At 52.4% G+C, this 18,818-nt stretch overlaps 1 protein-coding gene across 1 annotated transcript in view; it reads left to right on the top strand.

The window, feature by feature from the left end:
* The first annotated feature begins 1,630 nt into the window (after positions 1-1,630).
* LOC129711101 (rho guanine nucleotide exchange factor 18-like) overlaps positions 1,631-18,818 on the top strand; it is a 144,399-nt gene continuing 127,211 nt past the window's right edge. The window contains exon 1 of the mRNA XM_055658497.1: positions 1,631-1,826. Within this exon, the coding sequence (XP_055514472.1) occupies positions 1,751-1,826 (76 nt within the window). The 5' untranslated portion in view covers positions 1,631-1,750. The remainder of the gene's footprint in view (positions 1,827-18,818) is intronic.

The raw sequence follows: 18,818 nt of genomic DNA, 5'->3' as shown, positions 1-18,818 counted from the left end.
ACTCTGTGCATCTACCTGATCTATTTCCCCTCATGATTTTTTTCACCTCTATACGATCACCCCTCATCCACCTGTACTCTAAGGAGTAGAGAGACCCAGCCTGTGCAACCTCTCCCTATAGCCCGCACCCTCCAGTCCTGGCGACATCCGTGTAAATCTTCCCTGCACCCTTTCCAGCTTGACAGCATCTTTCTTATGACCTGGTGCCCAGAACCGCACACAATACTCTAAATGTGGCCTCACCAACGTCTTGTACAACTGCAACAAATCTGAAATAGAAACCGAAAATGTCCAGTAGGTCGGGCAGCGTGTGCTGGAATAAATCTCGGAGTGTTTCTGTTTTAAAAATAGCCCTGGGAGTGAATAATGAAATTGTGTTGTAGGAGCTGTCATCTGTTCTTAATCTGAGCTGTCTCTGCCATGGGTGTGTTTGATAGGACAGTACGAAGGGAATCTTGCTCCTTTTGTGGGGAGACTTTAAGCTAACTTTATTAAATACAGCAAAGGAACAAATTATGTTTAGTCTGTTGTGTCCAAGGGGCATTCCAGTCCCTCGCCTGCTCACTGCTCACAGATCGTTTCAAATGCAACAGTGGGCACAAATGTAGCCTCTACCATCCTCTCTCCCTCTCACTCCCTCTCTCTCTTCTCGCACTCTTTCCAACTCACTTTCTCTCTCTCTCTCTCCTCTCTCTCTCTCTCTCTCTCCTCTCTCTCTCTCTCTCTCTCTCCCCTCTCTCTCTCTCTCGACTCCTCTTCCTCTTTCTTTCCCCTCTCTCCTCTCTCTCTTTCTCTTACCCACTTCCTCTCCTCTCTCCCCCCCACAGAAAAAAGTTCTGTCCTCTGATTTACTTTGCTGCATCTCCCACCTTCTCCTCCTCTCTCTCTTCTCTTTCTCACTCACTCTCTCAGATGCTCTCTCCCTTCCTTCCCCCTCTTTCCCTCTCCCTTCTCCCTCTCTCCTCCTCCTCCCTCCTCTTCCCTTTCCCTCTCCCTCTCTCTCCTGTGTTCTGTCTCTGATATCTTTGCTCTCCCCCCCTCCCCCTCTCTCTCCTCCCTCTCTCTCTCCTCTCCTCCCACCTATCTCCCCTTCTCTCCCCTCCCCTCTCTCCCCCTCCTCTCTCCCACCCTCTCTCCTCTATCCCCCCTCTCTCCTCCCCTCTCTCCTCTCCCCCTCTCTCTTCTCCCCATCACCTCCCCTCTCTCCCTCTCTCCCCCTCTCTCTCCTCTCTCCCCCCTCTCCCCCTCTCTCCCTCCCCCCCTCTCCCCCTCTCTCCTCCCCCTCTCTCCCCTCTCCTCTCTCTCCCCCTCTCCCTCCCTCTCTCCCCCTCCCCCTCTCCCCCTCTCCATCTCTCCCCCCCTCTCCCTCCCCCTCTCCCCCCCCCCCCTCTCTCCCCTCTCTCCCCCTCTCCCCCATTCTCTCCGTGTCTCTCTCTCCCTTTTTCCCCTCAGTCTCTCTCTCCTTCCCTCTCTCCCCTCTCTACCTACCCCCCCTCCCCCCTCCATCCACCAGCCCCAGTCCTGTTTTGAACGACACTCTGTAAAACCGCAGCTTTTTTCCCCTGGCCTCAGCTGCTGGCACCCAGCTCGAATGTGACAGCACACACTCTCTCTCTCTCTCTCTCTCCTCCCACTCACCACTCTCTGCTCTCTAAGCTGTTCGGATATCGAGCTCCGCTCTCTGCTCCACTCTCCGCCTGAATCTACGCTGTTCCTGGGGCTTGTTTGAAAGTAACTCGAAACCTTTTAAATGGCTGACTCCCCCCTGAACAACTCCTGGCCGTCCTTTTCTAAGTTCTGGATGAAGAGATGGTCATTTAAGAAAGGTACTTCTTATCTCTCTCTCTCTCTCTCTCTCTCTCTCTCTCTCTCTCATTCTCTCATTCCTGTACCGTTTCGGTTAATGGTTCTGGGCTTTGCTTCTTTCGACTTGTTATTTGTGAAACTTTCTGTCTGAACGTTTGAGTCAGAACCTGCTCCCTGGTGCCTGTCTATCTTCACGAGCGACGTGTCTCTGAGTGAAACTGTGCCTGGGTTCTGAGCTGCGGTTTCTGCTGGTGTGACAGCCCGGGTTTGAGCTGAGATGCCGGTACTTTGAACTAGCGTCTAGATCTGCTCACGTCCGCTGGGCCTCTGTACATCCAGCTCCACAGCCCGACCTTCACGGGTCGAGATGTTCCTTGGTGGTTTTGTGTCTGGTAGTCGGGGCTGAAGGTGCTTTCAACAGCGCAGGCTGTCTGTCGCCTGGCTGGTTCTATACTCTAGTCTGGGGTTTGGCTCATGTGCATACAAGGTGTCCATGGCATGCTGGCATCGATTTACTGCTGGTGTGTGTATGGATGTACGCACTATTCTGTCTCTCTGCCTGTGTGTGTGTGTGTGCGTGTGTGTGTGTGTGTGTGTGTGTGTGTGAGTGTGACGTGAGTGTGTGTGTGTGTGTGCGTGTGCGCGTGCGCGTGTGCGTGTGTGTGTGTGTGCACATGTGTGGCTGTGTGAGTCTCCAACCCTGGACGTGAGTGTGTGTGTCTTGCGAATCAGTGTGCGTGTATCTCTGTCTGCGTATGTGTGAGCTTGTGCATGCATGCGTGTCACTGTGTGTGCATGTGGGTGTATGCGTGTGTGGGTGCATGGGTGTGTCTCACAAGGGCCCATATAATGTAATTTAGCTGTTTCTTAACCGAGTCGGACTTTCAGAATGAAACTGTTAATGAAAGTTAATCTGGTCTCTGTGATCACATTCTCTATCCTTTCATTCCAGTATGGAGTGGGCAAGCAGCAGTATTGACCATGCTCACAGTTCCCGGCCCTGGGTGTTGAGGGCCCTGGGTGTAGTGGGCCCTGGGTGTAATGGGCCCTGGGTGTAGTGGGCCCTGGGTGTAGTGGGCCCTGGGTGTTGTGGGCCCTGGGTGTAGTGGGCCCTGGGTGTTGAGGGCCCTGGGTGTTGTGGGCCCTGGGTGTAGTGGGCCCTGGGTGTAGTGGGCCCTGGGTGTTGTGGGCCCTGGGTGTAGTGGGCCCTGGGTGTTGTGGGCCCTGGGTGTAGTGGGCCCTGGGTGTTGAGGGCCCTGGGTGTTGTGGGCCCTGGGTGTAGTGGGCCCTGGGTGTAGTGGGCCCTGGGTGTAGTGGGCCCTGGGTGTTGTGGGCCCTGGGTGTTGAGGGCCCTGGGTGTAGTGGGCCCTGGGGGGGTTGTGGGCCCTGGGTGTTGTGGGCCCTGGGTGTTGTGGGCCCTGGGTGTAGTGGGCCCTGGGTGTTGTGGGCCCTGGGTGTTGTGGGCCCTGGGTGTTGTGGGCCCTGGGTGTAGTGGGCCCTGGGTGTTGAGGGCCCTGGGTGTTGAGGGCCCTGGGTGTAGTAGGCCCTGGGTGTTGTGGGCCCTGGGTGTAGTGGGCCCTGGGTGTTGTGGGCCCTGGGTGTTGAGGGCCCGGGGCCCTATGTGGGGATTGGGCCCACAACTGCTGAGATTCAGGCTGCCGGCTGTATTTTGGGCCCGGATGGTCGGAGCCACTCTCCAGCCCCTGTAGTCCACGCTGTCCCTCACAGCACAGACTGTGCGAGGCCAGGTAACATCCACGGGTCCTGCCGTTTACACCAGGCATTAAACCGAGTGCACGCTGGCATGGTGCTGGGAACCTTGGGGATGGTTAGCAACGTTACACAAAGACAGCAACTCCAAACCACTTGGCTCGTCAGTCTGGGATCGGATGGGATGGGATGTGAGAAAAACACAGAGGGCTGGAGTAGCTCAGCGGGTCAGGCAGCATCTGTGGAGGACATGGATAGGCCATGTTTCGGGTCGGGACCCTTCTTCAGACCTGCCCCACCCTGGGATATGAGGCAGTTATTAGTGTTTGTTGGGCCCTACTGTGTTAAACATGGCCTGCTGTTTGATTACATCACAGATGTGACTGTGGGGATATAAACTACGTTCAATGAGGTGGATCTGATTCTCGCAGTTCCCGGTGTGGCAGTGATCTTCAAGCTTCAGTTGGCTGGAGTGTGTAAACACGGATGATGTCCCAATGTCCATGAAGGCAGAGATATCCTACTGCAATATCCCCATTCCCCCCCATCCCCCCTCCCCCTCCCACTCCTCCCCCTCTCCCCCCTCTCTGCCTCTCTCCCCTCTTCCGCCCCTTCCCCTCTTCCCCTCTCCCCCCTCTCCCCCTCTTCCCCTCTCCCCCCCTCTCCCCCCCTCTCCCCCCCTCCTCCCCTCCCCCCTCCCCTCGCCCCTCTCCCCCTCTCCCCCTCTCTCTCCCCTCTCCCCCCTCCCCCTTCCCCCCCCTTCCCCTCTTCCCCTCTCCCCCCTCTCCCCCTCCTCCCCCTCTCCCCCCTCTCCCCCTCTCCCCCCCTCTCCCCCTCTCCCCCCCCTTCTTTCCCCTCCCCCCCTCTCCTCTCCTCCCATCTACTCTCCTCAACTCCCCTCTCCCCCCTCTCCCCCTCTCCCCCTCTCCCCCTCCCCCTCCCCACCTCTCCCCTCCCCCCCCTCTCCCCCTCTCCCCCTCTCCCCCCTCTTCCCCCCTCCTTCCCCTTCCCCCTCTCCCCCTCCCTCTCCCCCTCTCCCCCTCTCCCTCTCTCCCCCTCTCCCCCTCTCCCCCTCTCACTCCCCCCACTCTCCCCCTCTCTCTCCCCCTCTCCCCCCCTCTCCCCCCCCTCCTCCTCTGCCCCCCCCCCTCTCTGCCTCTCCCCCTCTCCCCCTCTCTGCCTCTCTGACTTTAGGAGAATTGTGGACAGGCATGAAAGAAAGCTTGCGGGAAATATAAAAACTGTAAAAGTCTCTATAGGTACGTAAAGGGAAAAGATTAGTGAAGATGAATGTAGGTCCCTTAGTCAGAGACAGGTGAATTTATGTTGGGAAACGAGGAAATGGCAGAAAAGTTAAACGAGTACTTTGGTTCTGTCTTCCTTAGTGAAGACAGGACCAATCTCCTGGAAACACTGGGGGACTGAGGATCTAGTGGGAGGGAGGAACTGAAGGGAATCCACATGAGTTAAAAAATGGTGTTGGGTAAACTGTTGGGACTGAAGGCAGATAAATCCCCAGGGCCTGATGGTCTGCATCCCAGAGTACTCAAGGAGGTCGCCCTAGAAAATTGGATGCATTGGGGATAATTTTCCAATGTTCTCTCGACTCTCAATCATGGCTGATCGTCCCCAATCAATAACCCGTGCCTGCCTTCTCCCCGTATCCCTTGACTCCACTAGCCCCTAGAGCTCTATCTAACTCTCTCTTAAATCCATCCAGTGATTTGGCCTCCACTGCCCTCTGTGGCAGGGAATTCCATAAATTCACAACTCTCTGGGTGAAAAGTTTATCTCACCTCAGTCTTAAATGCCCTTCCCTTTATTCTAAGACCGTGGCCCCTGGTTCTGGACTCGCCCAACATTGGGAACATTTTTCCTGCATCTAGCTTGTCCAGTCCTTTTATAATTTTATATGTTTCTATAAGATCTCTCCCCCCCCCCCCTCATCCTTCTAAACTCCAGTGAATGCAAGCCTAGTCTTTTCAATCTTTCCACATATGACAGTCCCGCCATCCCAGGGATCAATCTCGTGAACCTACGCTGCACTGCCTCAATCACAAGGATGTCCTTCCTCAAATTAGGAGACCAAAACTGTACACGGTACTCCATGCAGATGATCCCAGGGCATTTATCAGATGCTGGTTAATACCAAAGATAGACACACATTACTGGAGTAACTCAGCAGGACAGGCAGCATCTCTGGAGAAAAAGGATGGGTGATGTTTTGGGTCGGGACTCTTCTTCAGCCTGGCAGCTGGGCGGGGAGCTCAGCAGTGGTTTGTGGGTGTTTATCCCTGCACGTCGCTGCTTGTGAGAGCTTGCTGTGCACAAACTGGCAGCTGCCTTTCCCGCATTGCCACCTCGACATCAATGTTATTGGCACCAAAGTTATTTGGGGCTGAGGTTGTGAAAAGTCTTCAAGGATATGCCTGGAGTCAACTGGAATAGGCCTGGATAGAATGGAAGCGGAGAGGATGTTTCCACTAGTGGGAGAGTCTAGGACTAGAGGGCACAGCCGCAGAATAAAATGACGCACCTTTGGGAAGGAGATGAGGGGGAATTTATTTAGTCAGAGGGTGGTGAATCTGTGGAATTCATTGCCACAATAGCCTGGTGGAGGCCTAGAGATAGATCAGTCACGATTGAATGGCAGAGTAGACTTGATGGGCCGAATGGTCTAATTCTGCACCTACAGCTTCTGGAAGAGAGCAGGTTTCTTACTGGGAGCCCAAAACGTTCTCCATCCCTCATATTGTTATCCAGCTCCGAAACAATTTCATGTGCTGTAATCGATGCATGACTCAATGACAGCCCTGATCCCATCTCCTTCAATACTGATTAACACTAATTGGAAGCTGTGCTGCCAAAATATTAGGGACCAAAGTATTTAACTTGCCGTCATCCGAAAACAATGTCAAAGTTTCCCTTCCACACCATGGTCCCTGCGGTTCCTTATGTTTTTCCCATTTATTCTGCTGTTAAGAATTCTGAGCAAGTCCTAATTGGAATGAACTGGGATAGTTCCCACCACTGTTTCAATAGCTGATGGACACAAAACGCTGGAGTAACTCAGCAGGACAGGCAGCAGCATCTCTGGATGACGTTTCGGGTCGAGACCTTTCTTCAGAAGTAGTCGTTTCTCCTCCGTTGACCCTCGTGGCCTCCTCTGGAAGGTGATTAGATAACAGCCCTGAAGTGGTGGAAATTGATTTTTGGCAGAGTCGGTGCAGGGAGGCTGGTTTATTCTGTTGGGAATCCAATCCGCACGATAAACTTCAACGAGAGTTTCGCAAGTGGGAAGGGAAGCAGGGCGGAGATTTGTGTGCTGCACATAGTTTGATGTCACTTTGGCAAACGGCGCTGGTGGGCGAAAGGAGCTTTTGCAACCGAGATAGTTTATAACTCGGACAGGGGGGGATGCTTGCTGAATGACGGATTCTTCTTCTGCATGTCCCCAAGTGCCTGGAATGTGTGATGTGCGGGCAGACCAGTGTTGAAGTCCAGCTCCATCTCTCTCTCTCTCTCTCTCTCTCCCTCCCCTCCCCCCTCCCCCCCTCCCTCCCCTCCCCCCTCTCCCCCCCTCTCTCCCCCTCTCTCCCCCCCTCTCTCTCCCCCTCTCTCCCCCCTCTCTCCCTCTCTCTCCCTCCCTCTCTCTCCCCCCCCTCTCCCTCCCTCTCCCTCCCTCTCCCTCCCTCTCCCTCCTCTCCCTCTTTCTCCCTCTCTCCCCCTCTCTCCCCCTCTCCTCTCTCTCCCCCTCTCTCCCTCTCTCTCTCCTTCCCTCCCTCTCTCCCCCTCTCTCTCCCCTCTCCCCCTCCCTCTCCCCCTCTCTCCCCCCTCTCTCCCCTCTCTCCCCTCTCTCTCCCCTCCTCCTCCCCTCTCCCCCCTCTCTCTCCCCACCCTCTCCCCTCTCTCCCCCCTCCTCCCCTCTCTCTCCCCCCTCTCCCCCTCTCCCCCCTCTCCCCCTCTCCCTCCTCTTCTCTCTCTCCCCCTCTCCCCCTCTCTCCCCCTCTCTCCCCCTCTCCCTCCCCCTCTCTCCCCCTCTCTCCCCCTCTCCCCTCTCTCCTCCCCTCTCCCCTCTCTCCCCTCTCTCCCCCTCTCTCCCCCCTCTCCCCCCTTCTCACTCCCTCCACCTCTCTCCCCCTCTCTCCCTCTCTCCCCTCTCTCCCTCTCTCCCCCTCTCTCCCCTCTCTCCCCTCTCTCCCTCTCTCCCTCTCTCTCTCCCTCTCTCTCCCCCTCTCTCCTCTCTCTATCTATCTCTCTCTCTCCCCTCTCTCCCCTCTCTCCCCCCTCTCTCCCCTCTCTCTCTCCCATTCTCTCCCCTCCCTCTCCCCTCTCTCTCCCCTCTCTCTCTCCCCACCTCTCCCTCCCCTCTCTCCCCCTCTCTCCCTCTCTCCCTCTAGAGGTGGATTGAGATTCGAATCTACGCCTTCCCCCTCTCTCCTCCTCTCTCCCCCTTCGAGAAGGAACTGCAAGTGCAGGGAAAATCTCGAAGGTGGGTAGGCCGGAGGAATTCAGCCGGTCTCCCCCTCTCTCCCTCCCCCCCTCTCCCCTCCCCCCCTCTCGCTCTCGCGCCCGCTCTCGCCCTCTCTCCCCCTCTCTCCCCCCTCTCTCCTCCGCTCTCTCTCCCCCTCTCCTCCCCGCTCTACCCCTCTCTCTCTCTCTCTCTCTCTCCCTCTCTCCCCTCTCTCCCCTCTCTCCCCTCTCTCCCTCTCTCCCCCTCTCTCTCCCTTCTCTCTCTCTCCTCTCTCTCCCCTCTCTCTCTCCTCCCATCTCTCCTGCCCCCCTCTCTCCCCCTCTCTCTCCCTCTCTCTCCCTCTCCCCCTCTCTCCCCCTCTCTCTCCCCTCCCCCCCCCTCCCTCTCCCCTCCCCCCTCTCTCCCCCTCTCTCCCCCCTCTCTCCCCCTCTCCCCCCCCCCCCCCTCTCCCCCCCTCCCCCCCCCTCTCCCCCCCTCCCCTCTCCTCTCCCCCCCTCTCCCCCCCCCCCCCTCTCCCCCCTCTCCCCCCCTCCCCCCCTCCCTCTCTCCCCCTCTCTCTCTCCCCCTCTCCCTCCCCCTCTCTCCCCCCACCCTCTCCCTTTCTCTCTCTCCCTCCTCCTCTCCCCCCCCTCTCTCAGTCAATGTCAGTTTTATCCACCACTTGTACACGAAGGGCAGTGAAATGAATTTACCAGCAGCGATACACAAGGAAAAAGACACACACCCACACTATACACGTTTAACTCTCTCCCCCTCTCTCCCCCTCTCTCCCCCTCCTCTTCCCTCTCTCTCTGCCTCTCTCCCTCCTCTTCTCTCCCCCTCTCCCCTCTCTCTCCCCTCCTCCACTCTCTCCCCTCTCTCCCCTCCTCCCTCCTCCCTCTCTCCCCCTCTCCCCCCTCCCCTCTCTGCCTCTCTCCCCCTCTCTCCCCCCTCTCTCAGGTCACGGCGACAGCCACGTGTCCCACCTCGCGCCCGTGTTTGGACGCCGCTCTGAGCCGTGTTGCTGAGTTAAGGGCCTGTCCCACTTTCACGACCTAATTCGCGACCTCTGCCGAGTTTGCCTTTGACTCGTACTCGCAGCATGGTCGTCATGAGGTCGTAGGTAAGTCGTTGGTAGGTCGTAGAATAACGCCCCGACCTACTTGATGCCACGACTAGATGCTAGTCGCAGGTACTCGTGGCATCAAGTAGGTCGGGGGCGTTTTTCGAGCCTGATGAAAAAGGTTGTGAATTAGGTGGTGAGAGTGGGACAGGCCGTTTATGTCACACTTATGGGGCTCCTGACAGAGATCCAAACCGGTTTAGTTTATGGTCACGTGAGCCGAGGTACAGTGGAAAGCTTTGTTGTTGCGTGCTGGCCAGTCAGCAGAAAGACAGCACATGATCACAATCGAGCCGTTTACAGTTTATAGGGAATAACGTTCAGTGCAAGGTAAAGCCAGCAAAGTCCGATCGAGGATAGTCTGAGGGTGAAGGGTTTAAGAAGATCAAGTCAAGTCAAGTCAAGTTTATTTGTCACATACACACACGAGATGTGCAGTGAAATGAAAGTGGCAATGCTCGCGGAACAACAAAACAACCAAACAAATTATAAACACAATCATAACACACATATTATTTTACATAATAAATAATAGAAGGAAAAACGTTCTGTACAGTTAGTCCCTGGTGAGAAAGGCGTTTACAGTCCGAATTGCCTCTGGGAAGAAACTCCTTCTCAACCTCTCCGTTCTCACTGCATGGCAACGGAGGCGTTTGCCTGACCGTAGCGGCTGGAACAGTCCGTTGCAGGGGTGGAAGGGGTCTCTCTCATGATTTTGTTTGCTCTGGAGTTGCACCAGTAATAAAAGTAATAAATGTTGCGGTAGGAGTAGAGATTGGAGATTGTCGATCTGCATCTGGGGCTGGCTGGCTAACAGTGGCCTGTGAGATGGGGCTGGGAGGCTCCGGAGTTGCTTCACATGGATCCCCTGGTGGTTGGGGAGCAGGGAGAGGACACTGAGTAAGCTGGGCCCAGCTCCAGCTCTGATCTCACAGCTGGGAAGCCGGCGCTCCACCCCCCCCTTGTCTGGCATCTTCTCAGGACTTGCTTCCCCGAGCCTTCTGCCGGCTTCTGATGCTTGGTTCCAACAGCCACTCCTCATCTGGAGGTTGCCATAATTCTACATCAGCTGGACATGAATCACAAGGGAAGGGTCCCCCTCTGGCCAAAACTATGATCAACGTTCGTCCAAAGCCCACCCTTCTAGACAGCCACCAGTAAATAACCATCAGGTGTAGGAAGGAACTGCAGACGCTGGTTTTAATCGAAGATAGACACAAAAAGCCGGAGTAACTCAGCGGGACAGGCAGCGTCTCTGGAGAGAAGGAACGGGTGATGTTTCAGGTCGAGTTTGAAGACAGATCTGCACCCGAAACATCACCCATTCCTTCTCTCCAGAGATGCTGCCTGCCCCGCTGAGTTACTCCAGCTTTTTGGGTCTAAATTATGTTCAGGATTGTGTTCAGGCTTCTTGGTGACTGTGCCTTCAAACCGCACCCTCTGAAATTCCCCCCCCTAAAACCTCGCAACCTCCCTCTCGTCCTCCTTTAGAAAGCTTCTTCAAATAACCTTAAAATAATGTAAGATGTGACAAGGACCTTGTGACTGGAACAGGGTATAGGTAGTGGGCAAGTGGAACATTGGCAGATTCTCCATTAGTGCGTGTGTCAGGGGTTAGGGGGAGAAGGCAGGAGAATGGGGGTGAGAGGGAAAGATAGATCCGCCATGGTTGAATGGTGGAGTAGATTTGATGGGCCGAATGGCCTAATTCTGCTCCTATGACTTCTGAGCTTATGCAGAGTGAGGCCATGCGTTTTGGTAAGAGGCATCAAAATGCAGAGACACTACTAATGATTGGAGTTGAAAGGGATCTTGGTGTCCTTGTGCCTCAATCACAGAAAGGCAGCAGACTGGCGCAGCCAATGGTTAATGAGATGCACGGCATTTTGGCCTCTATTGTAAAGTGGTTGGGAAGACACAAAGTGCTGGAATAACTCAGTGGGTCAGGCAGCACCTCTGGAGAACATGGATAGATAACGTTTTAGGTTGGGACCCCCCTTCGGACTGATTGTGTTGGTGGGGGGTGGAGATAGGAGAAAGAGAGGTGGGGGCGGAAGAGGTGGATACAGGTGAGGGTGGGGGGTGGGGGGAGTTGATGCATATCAGTCTAAAGAAGGGTCTCACCGCCAATACATATCCTCCACAGATGCTGCCTGACTGCTGTGTTACTCCAGCACTTTGTGTAGTTGAGTTTAGTCTATTGTCCCGTGTACCGAGATACAGTGAAAAGCTTTTGTTGCGTGCAAGCCAGTCAGCGGAAACCCGTCATAAAGCGGACCCCGCAGTTCCTTGTGTCCGCATTCTTGTAATAATATCCGCGAATAAGCATTTGATCTTGTTTATGATCGTAAATATGTTTTATGTTTGACTAGCGTTTGTGTCCCATCGCTGTGTTGGAGGTAGTGTACCATTTTAAAGCAAGTTGTTGGCTTCATTGAATTTTGATTAACTTTAGACACAGAAAGCTGGAGTAAAGGGCCTGTCCCACTTGCGTGTCATTTGCGTGTCACACAGATAGTGCGCGAAGATTTTGTACATCACAGAATCCTGGGGCGCCGCGCGTCACTGCCTATGTCACCATGCACCATGCGCGCATCACGTGACACGTAAATGATGTCACGTCAATTACACGCAAATGACACCCAGGTGGGACAGGCCCTTAACCCTGCGTGTCAGCCGACACATCTGGAGAAAAGGAAGAGGTGACATTTCGGGTCCAGCCCTTTCTACGAGACCCATTCCTTTTCTCCAGAGACCCGCTGAGTTACTCCAGCGTTTTGTGTTTTTCTCTGCTTTAAACCAGCCTCTGCAGTTCCTTCTTACACACACTTTGATGAACTTGCTCCTTGAGCTCGCCCTGACCCAGTGGACTAAACAACGACCGTTCCCCCTCATACACTCTTAATCCTTACAGATATTGTAATGTAATTATTTATTCGGGCAATATACAGCGCTCTAATTATATCTCACAAAGTGTTTCTGTACTTCTCCCGAGCCATGTTTAATGTCTTGGAAAGATTTACTCAACTTGCTCCTCGCTTCGCCTTTGAAAGAGGCTGATTTTCTTTCTTCATAAAGTTGCAGCTGACAAATAAATCATTAAAAGTACACAATCTGTACCAAAGGCGGAACGAGCCAAGAGTGCTTTATATAATCGCAGTGTAGGCCAAAGCATTCGGAGAACGACAGCACGGCACGGTAGCGCAGCGGTAGAGTTGCTGCCTTACAGCGCCAGAGACCTGGGTCTGATTCTTGTCTATACGGAGTTTGTACATTCTCCCTGTGACTGCGTGGGTTTTCTCCGGGTGCTCAGGTTTCCTCCCACACTCCAAAGATGTACAGATGAGGGACTAAAGATGGAAATGAGCTACTGGCTATAATCTTGCATATTTACATGTTCATCAATAGTCACTGCCCCTGTTTAATAAAAAAAGATTATAGGTTAATTTGCTTCGGAAAATTGTCCCTAGTATGTAGAATACCCTGGTGTACGGGGATCGCTGGTCAGCACTGACTCAGTGGGCCGAAGGGCCTGTTTCCACACGGTAAACAGAGAGAGCTGCCATTCAGCCCATTGAACCTGTGCTGTCAGTCCCAGCCCAGATTCTCTTTCCCATGAATTTTGTGCTCGTTCCAGTGAAGAGCGTTAGCAGAACACACTGCGACGAGATTGACCAGACCTTTAGAAAGAAGATGTGGAGGAATTTCTTCAGCCAGAGGGTGGTGAATCTGTGGGATTCATTGCCACTGACGGTGGTGGAGGCCAAGCCATTGGGTATTTTTGAAGCGGAGGTTGATAGGTTCGTGATCAGTAAGGGAGTCAAAGGTCACGTGGAGAAGGCAGGAGAATGGGGTTGAGTGGGAAAGATAGACCAGCCATGATTGGATGGCCATGAAGGAGGAGACAAGATGGGCCGAATGGCCTGCTACTTCTCCTATGTCTTATGGTCATGATTTATCGGGGATGAAGGACAACAGATCGTGGCTGGGGAGACCCTGGGGTTATTCTCCTCTTCTGCTCCGAGGCGATTCGGTAAGGAATTGGATGAATACATGCAGATGATGAAGAAGGGCGGGGGGATTGAGATGGCCAGGGTGGGCCGCATGAGGCAGCAGACCCCGGGACCCCCGTCCTTCCCTCAGTAACCCCCCCCCCCCCCCACCTCCCATTCCCCCTTCATTCTCAACGCCCCCCCCCCTCTGGGTCCCTAATAACTATTAATAGTTTTTGTCACAGACGCTATTACTATTAATACTACAGTTTAAATATCAAGACACGGTATTTCTGTGGGTTAGAAAATGAAATTAGCTCTATGAAACATCTGGGGTATTACCAGTGTTAAAATAGCAGGCGATGAAATTTTGTAAAGGCCAATATCCGATCAAATTACTCCATTATTATGGACGGCAAAGTGGCACAGCTGGTGGAGCTGCTGCCTCCCAGCACCCGAGAGCCGGGTTCGTTCCTGACCTCCGCCGTCATCTGTGTGGAGTTTGCACGTTCAACCTGTGGGAAAGATAGACCAGCCATGATCGAATGGCGGAGTTGACTCGATGGGCTGAATGGCCTGCTACTTCTCCTATGACTTTATGAACTTATGAAGTTATTTCTGATCTGGAGCGGAGGGGGGGTGGGGGGGGAGGGGGGGGGGAGCAGTGCAGGTGACTCCATGCCCGAGGAATCTAATGCACGAGGAGAGTTAGACTTGTTTACTTAGGAAAAGAAATTCAGCGACACGTCACCGAGCCTCTCGAGGATGTGGAAAGTATCGACAATGGCTCCACTAACAATGCTCACGGGAACGTGAACGAGATTATCTCCTGGAGATAGCAGCGTTATCAGTTAGGGTTGCAGACCAAAGATAGACACAAAAAGCTGGAGTAACTCAGCGGGTCAGACAGCATCTCTGGAGAGAAAAAATGAATGGGCCGAGACTCATCTTCACACGCTGCCTGTCCCGCTGAGTGACTCCAGCTTTTAGAAACATAGAAACATAGAAAATAGGTGCAGGAGTAGGCCATTCGGCCCTTCGAGCCTGCACCGCCATTCAATATGATCATGGCTGATCATCCAACTCAGTATCCTGTACCTGCCTTCTCTCCATACCCCCTGATCCCACAAGGGCCACATCTAACTAACTCTTAAATATAGCCAATGAACTGGCCTCAACTACTTTCTGTGGCAGAGAATTCCACAGATTCACCACTCTCTGTGTGAAATTCTTTTTTTTCATCTCGGTCCTAAAAGACTTCCCCCTTATCCTTAAACTGTGACCCCTTGTCCTGGACTTCCCCAACATCGGGAACAATCTTCCTGCATCTAGCCTGTCCAACCCCTTAAGAATTTTGTAAGTTTCTATAAGATCCCCGATCTCCTAAATTCTAGCGAGTACAAGCCGAGTCTAACCAGTCTTTCTTCATATGAAAGTCCTGACATCCCAGGAATCAGTCTGGTGAACCTTCTCTGCACTCCCTCTATGGCAATAATGTCCTTCCTCAGATTTGGAGACCAAAACTGTACGCAATACTCCAGGTGTGATCTCACCAAGACCCTGTACAACTTTAGAAGATCCCTCCTCAATCTTCTAAATTCTAGCGAGTACAAGCCGAGTCTATCCAGTCTTTTTTGTTTGTGTCCATTCAGATCGGTGTAAACCAGCATCTTGCAGTTCCATCCTAAATGCTTTTTGTTGTTGTTGGTAGTGCTGGTTTTCCCACTGGTCCAATCTCTGGACGTTTCGCAATGAACGGGTCGCACCTCGCGACCAAAATCAGGAATAGATTTGGGGAGAAGGACACAAAATGCTGGAGGAACTCAGCGGGCCAGGCAGCGTGAGAGGGTAGAGATGCTGCCTGACCAGCTGAGTTACTCCAACATTTTGTGTCTATCTTCGGTGTAAACTAGCATCTGCAGTTCATCCCTGCACAGGGCTCCAGACTACCTGTGTGGTCTCCAGATTTTTCATGGCATAATAATCTGATGACTTCAATTCCAATGCATAAGAAGGAACTGCAGATGCTGGAAAAATCGAAGGTAGACAAAAACGCTGGGGAAACTCAGCGGGTGAGGCAGCATCTATGGAGCGAAGGAATAGGTGGCGTTTCGGGTCTCGACCCGAAACGTCACCTATTCCTTCGCTCCATAGATGCTGCCTCACCCGCTGAGTTTCTCCAACATTTTTGTCTACCTTCAATTCTAATGTATCTCGTTTGGTTGAAACATGATTTATAAATGAGGGATTTCCCCTTCTTTCGACTCGTTCTTTCGACTCGGTTCAGAGATTGAGAAACATGTCTTGTAAAGGAAGTGATTTCTCTTTCATTAGATAACGCTCAGTAGGGGGTGAAGGCCAGAAGATTTGGGGTAAATTTCCTGTGGCTTGGGAGATGCAGACAGCTGGAGTTACCGCAACACATCAGTGCTGAGTGCGGGGAAGTGAGCCATGGAATTAGTGCTTCAGGACTATAGGGCTCTGGTGAGACCACATCTGGAGTATTGTGTACAGTTTTGGTCTCCTAATTTGAGGAAGGACATCCTTGTGATTGAGGCAGTGCAGCGTAGGTTCACGAGATTGATCCCTGGGATGGCGGGACTGTCATATGAGGAAAGATTGAAAAGACTAGGCTTGTATTCACTGGAGTTTAGAAGGATGAGGGGGGGGTTCTTATAGAAACATATACAATTATAAAAGGACTGGACAAGCTAGATGCAGGAAAAATGTTCCCCATGTGGGGTGAGTCCAGAACCAGGGGCCACAGTCTTATAACAAAGGGGAGGTCATTTAAGGCTGAGGTGAGAAAAAACTTGTTAACCCAGAGAGTTGTGAATTTGTGGAATTCCCTGCCACAGAGGGCATTGGAGGCCAAGTCACTGGATGGATTTACGAGAGAGTTAGATAGAGCTCCAGGGGCTAGTGGAGTCAAGGGATATCGGGAGAAGGCAGGCACGGGTTATTGATAGGGGACGATCAGCCCTGATCACAATGAATGGCGGTGCTGGCTCGAAGGGCCGAATGGCCTCCTCCTGCACCTATTTTCAATGTTTCTATGTAGGACTCCGCAGATATCACTTCTCCCTCCCTACCCTACAACGGGGCTTCAATAACTCCAGCAGCTATATCCAGAAAGTGGGCTGGTATATAGGTGTCAGGGGCAGCATGGTGGCACCACAGTGGATTTGCAGCCTTACAGTGCCAGAGACCCTGGTTCGATCCTGACTACGGGTGCCGTCTGTACGGAGTTTGTGCGTTCTCCCCGTGACCGCGTGGGTTTCCTCCCTCACTCCAAAGACATGCGGGTTTTTGTAGGTTAATTGGCTTGGGGAAAATTGTAAATTGTCCCCAGTGTGAAACGGACAATGTCAGTGCGCGGGACTCTGGTCGGCGTTGACTGAAGGGCCTGTTTCCGTGCTGTATCTCTAAAGTAAACTGAAGGATTATACTCCCCGCGCAGTGCATCTCTGCAGATCATTGGAAGCCGTGAGCCCCTCCTCCCCCATTACAGCGAGGTTATGGTCCCAGGGGAAATCGCAAAGTTACTGGAAAAACTTCCTGAAGTCTGGACTAATGAGCCGAGTTCAATGACACAAGTTCAATTATCACTAAGGCACCAGTGGGAGATAAATTCAAATGATTAGATATATGCAGGCAATTAAATAATAATAATATGGCAAGAAAAATGACATCATATGGTAACATCTTTCTGTATCATTAGCAGATTGTCATTAAAGTCCATCTGGTTCATAGGTTCAGAAACCACAGGAGCAGAATGAGGCCATTCGGCCCGACAAGTCATCTGCCGTTCAATCATGGCTGATCAATCTTTCCCTCTCAACCCCGTTCTCCTGCCTTCTCACCATAACACGGTACGAGTTCATTCCAAGAGCTCTCCCGAGTTTGGCCCTGATTCGAACTCGGAGATTTACGGTAATGGCCACTCGTCGGTACTCGGGGCTCTCGTGGACATTTTTCAACATGTTGAAAAATCTTCACGAGTCTTCCCGAGCTTACCTGCCATTAGCGAGTCTTCCCGAGTACCCGCCGTTAGCGTTACGAGCCGCTAAGAGGCGTCCCCGAGCTCCGACGTACCCGCTACGTTCATTCTCCGTTCATTACCACGAGTTTGATTTATTTAAACTCGGGAGAGCTCTTGGAATGAACTCGTACCGTGGGACAGGGCTTTTACTAATCTAGAATCTGACAATCTCCGCTATGAACTATCCAGTGACTTGGCCCCGATAGCCGTTTGTGCCAATGAATTTCACAGATTCACTGTGCTCTGATTAAAATAAATCCCTCCTCATTTCTTTTCTAAAGGTACATCCTTTTATTCTGAGGCTGCGCCCTCTGGTCCTAGACTCTCCCACTAGTGGAAGCGTCCTCTCTGCATCCATTCTATCCAGGCTTTTCACTATTTGGTTTATTAATGTTACGGACAGAGGGAAAATCTGCCAGCCTTATGCAGTGGAACTCGGCTTTAGACACCACAACTCAGCTGATTCAAAACGCCCTCTGAAATAGCTTCGCAAACGTTTCAGTTGTATTCAGTAAGGTGCAGGGAGGTGGTCACGACTAGTTCTGGGCAAACGGTGATGAGTTTCTCAGCCACCGCCCCTCTCAACCCACATCCTACACACACCCATTAAAAGCCAAAGGTTTTTAAAATGGTGCAGATAAACACAGCTTGTGAAGTTGCTTGGCTGCAGAGTCGGGGACATTGGTCCCTAATTTCTGGGCGCTCCTCGGGAGTTGACAACGGTGATCGGAGTGAGTGTGTAGAAACAAACTGCAGATGCATTGAAAAGACTAGGCTTGTATTCACTGGAGTTTAGAAGGATGAGGGGGGGGGTCTTATAGAAACATATACAATTATAAAAGGACTGGACAAGCTAGATGCAGGAAAAATGTTCCCAATGTTGGGCGAGTCCAGAACCAGGGGCCACAGTCTTAGAATAAAGGGGAGGTCATTTAAGACTGAGGTGAGAAAAAACTTTTTCACCCAGAGAGTTGTGAATTTATGGAATTCCCTGCCACAGAGGGCAGTGGAGGCCAAATCACTGGATGGATTTAAGAGAGAGTTAGATAGAGCTCTAGGGGCTAGAGGAATCAAGGGATATGGGGAGAAGGCAGGCACGGGTTATTGATAGGGGACGATCAGCCATGATCGCAATGAATGGCGGTGCTGGCTCGAAGGGCCGAATGGCCTCCTCCTGCACCTATTGTCTATGTTTATATGTTCTATGCTGGTTTACACCGAAGATAGGCACAAAATGCCGGAGTAGCTCAGCGGGAGAGGCAGCATCTCTGGAGAGAAGGAATAGGTGACGTTTCAGGTCGAGACCCTTCTTCAAACAGAGTCAGGGGAGAGGGAAACTAGGGATATGGACGGGTACTCAGAATTAAAAGACGTTCTTTTAGGAAGGAGATGAGGAGAAATTACTTTAGTCAGAGTGTGGTGAATGTGTGGAATTATTTGCCACAGAAGGCTGTGGAGGCCAAGTCAGTGGATATTTTGAAGGCAGAGGTAGATAGATTCTTGATTAGTACGGGTGTCAAAGGTTTTGGGGAGAATGGGGTTAAGAGGGAGAAATAGATCAGCCATGATTGAATGGCGGAGCAGACTTGATGGGCCGAATGGCCTAATTCTACTCCTATTCCTTATGACCTAATGACAGGTCAAGACAGATGATGACCATGGTTCACTGCTGGCTGAGGGGGAAGGTTGAGT

The sequence above is a fragment of the Leucoraja erinacea genome, chromosome 29 (genome assembly GCF_028641065.1).
Source record: "Leucoraja erinacea ecotype New England chromosome 29, Leri_hhj_1, whole genome shotgun sequence".
NCBI lineage: Eukaryota > Metazoa > Chordata > Chondrichthyes > Rajiformes > Rajidae > Leucoraja > Leucoraja erinaceus.
Note: the sequence above shows the minus strand (reverse complement) of the source record. Positions and strands in the feature narration are given on the sequence as shown.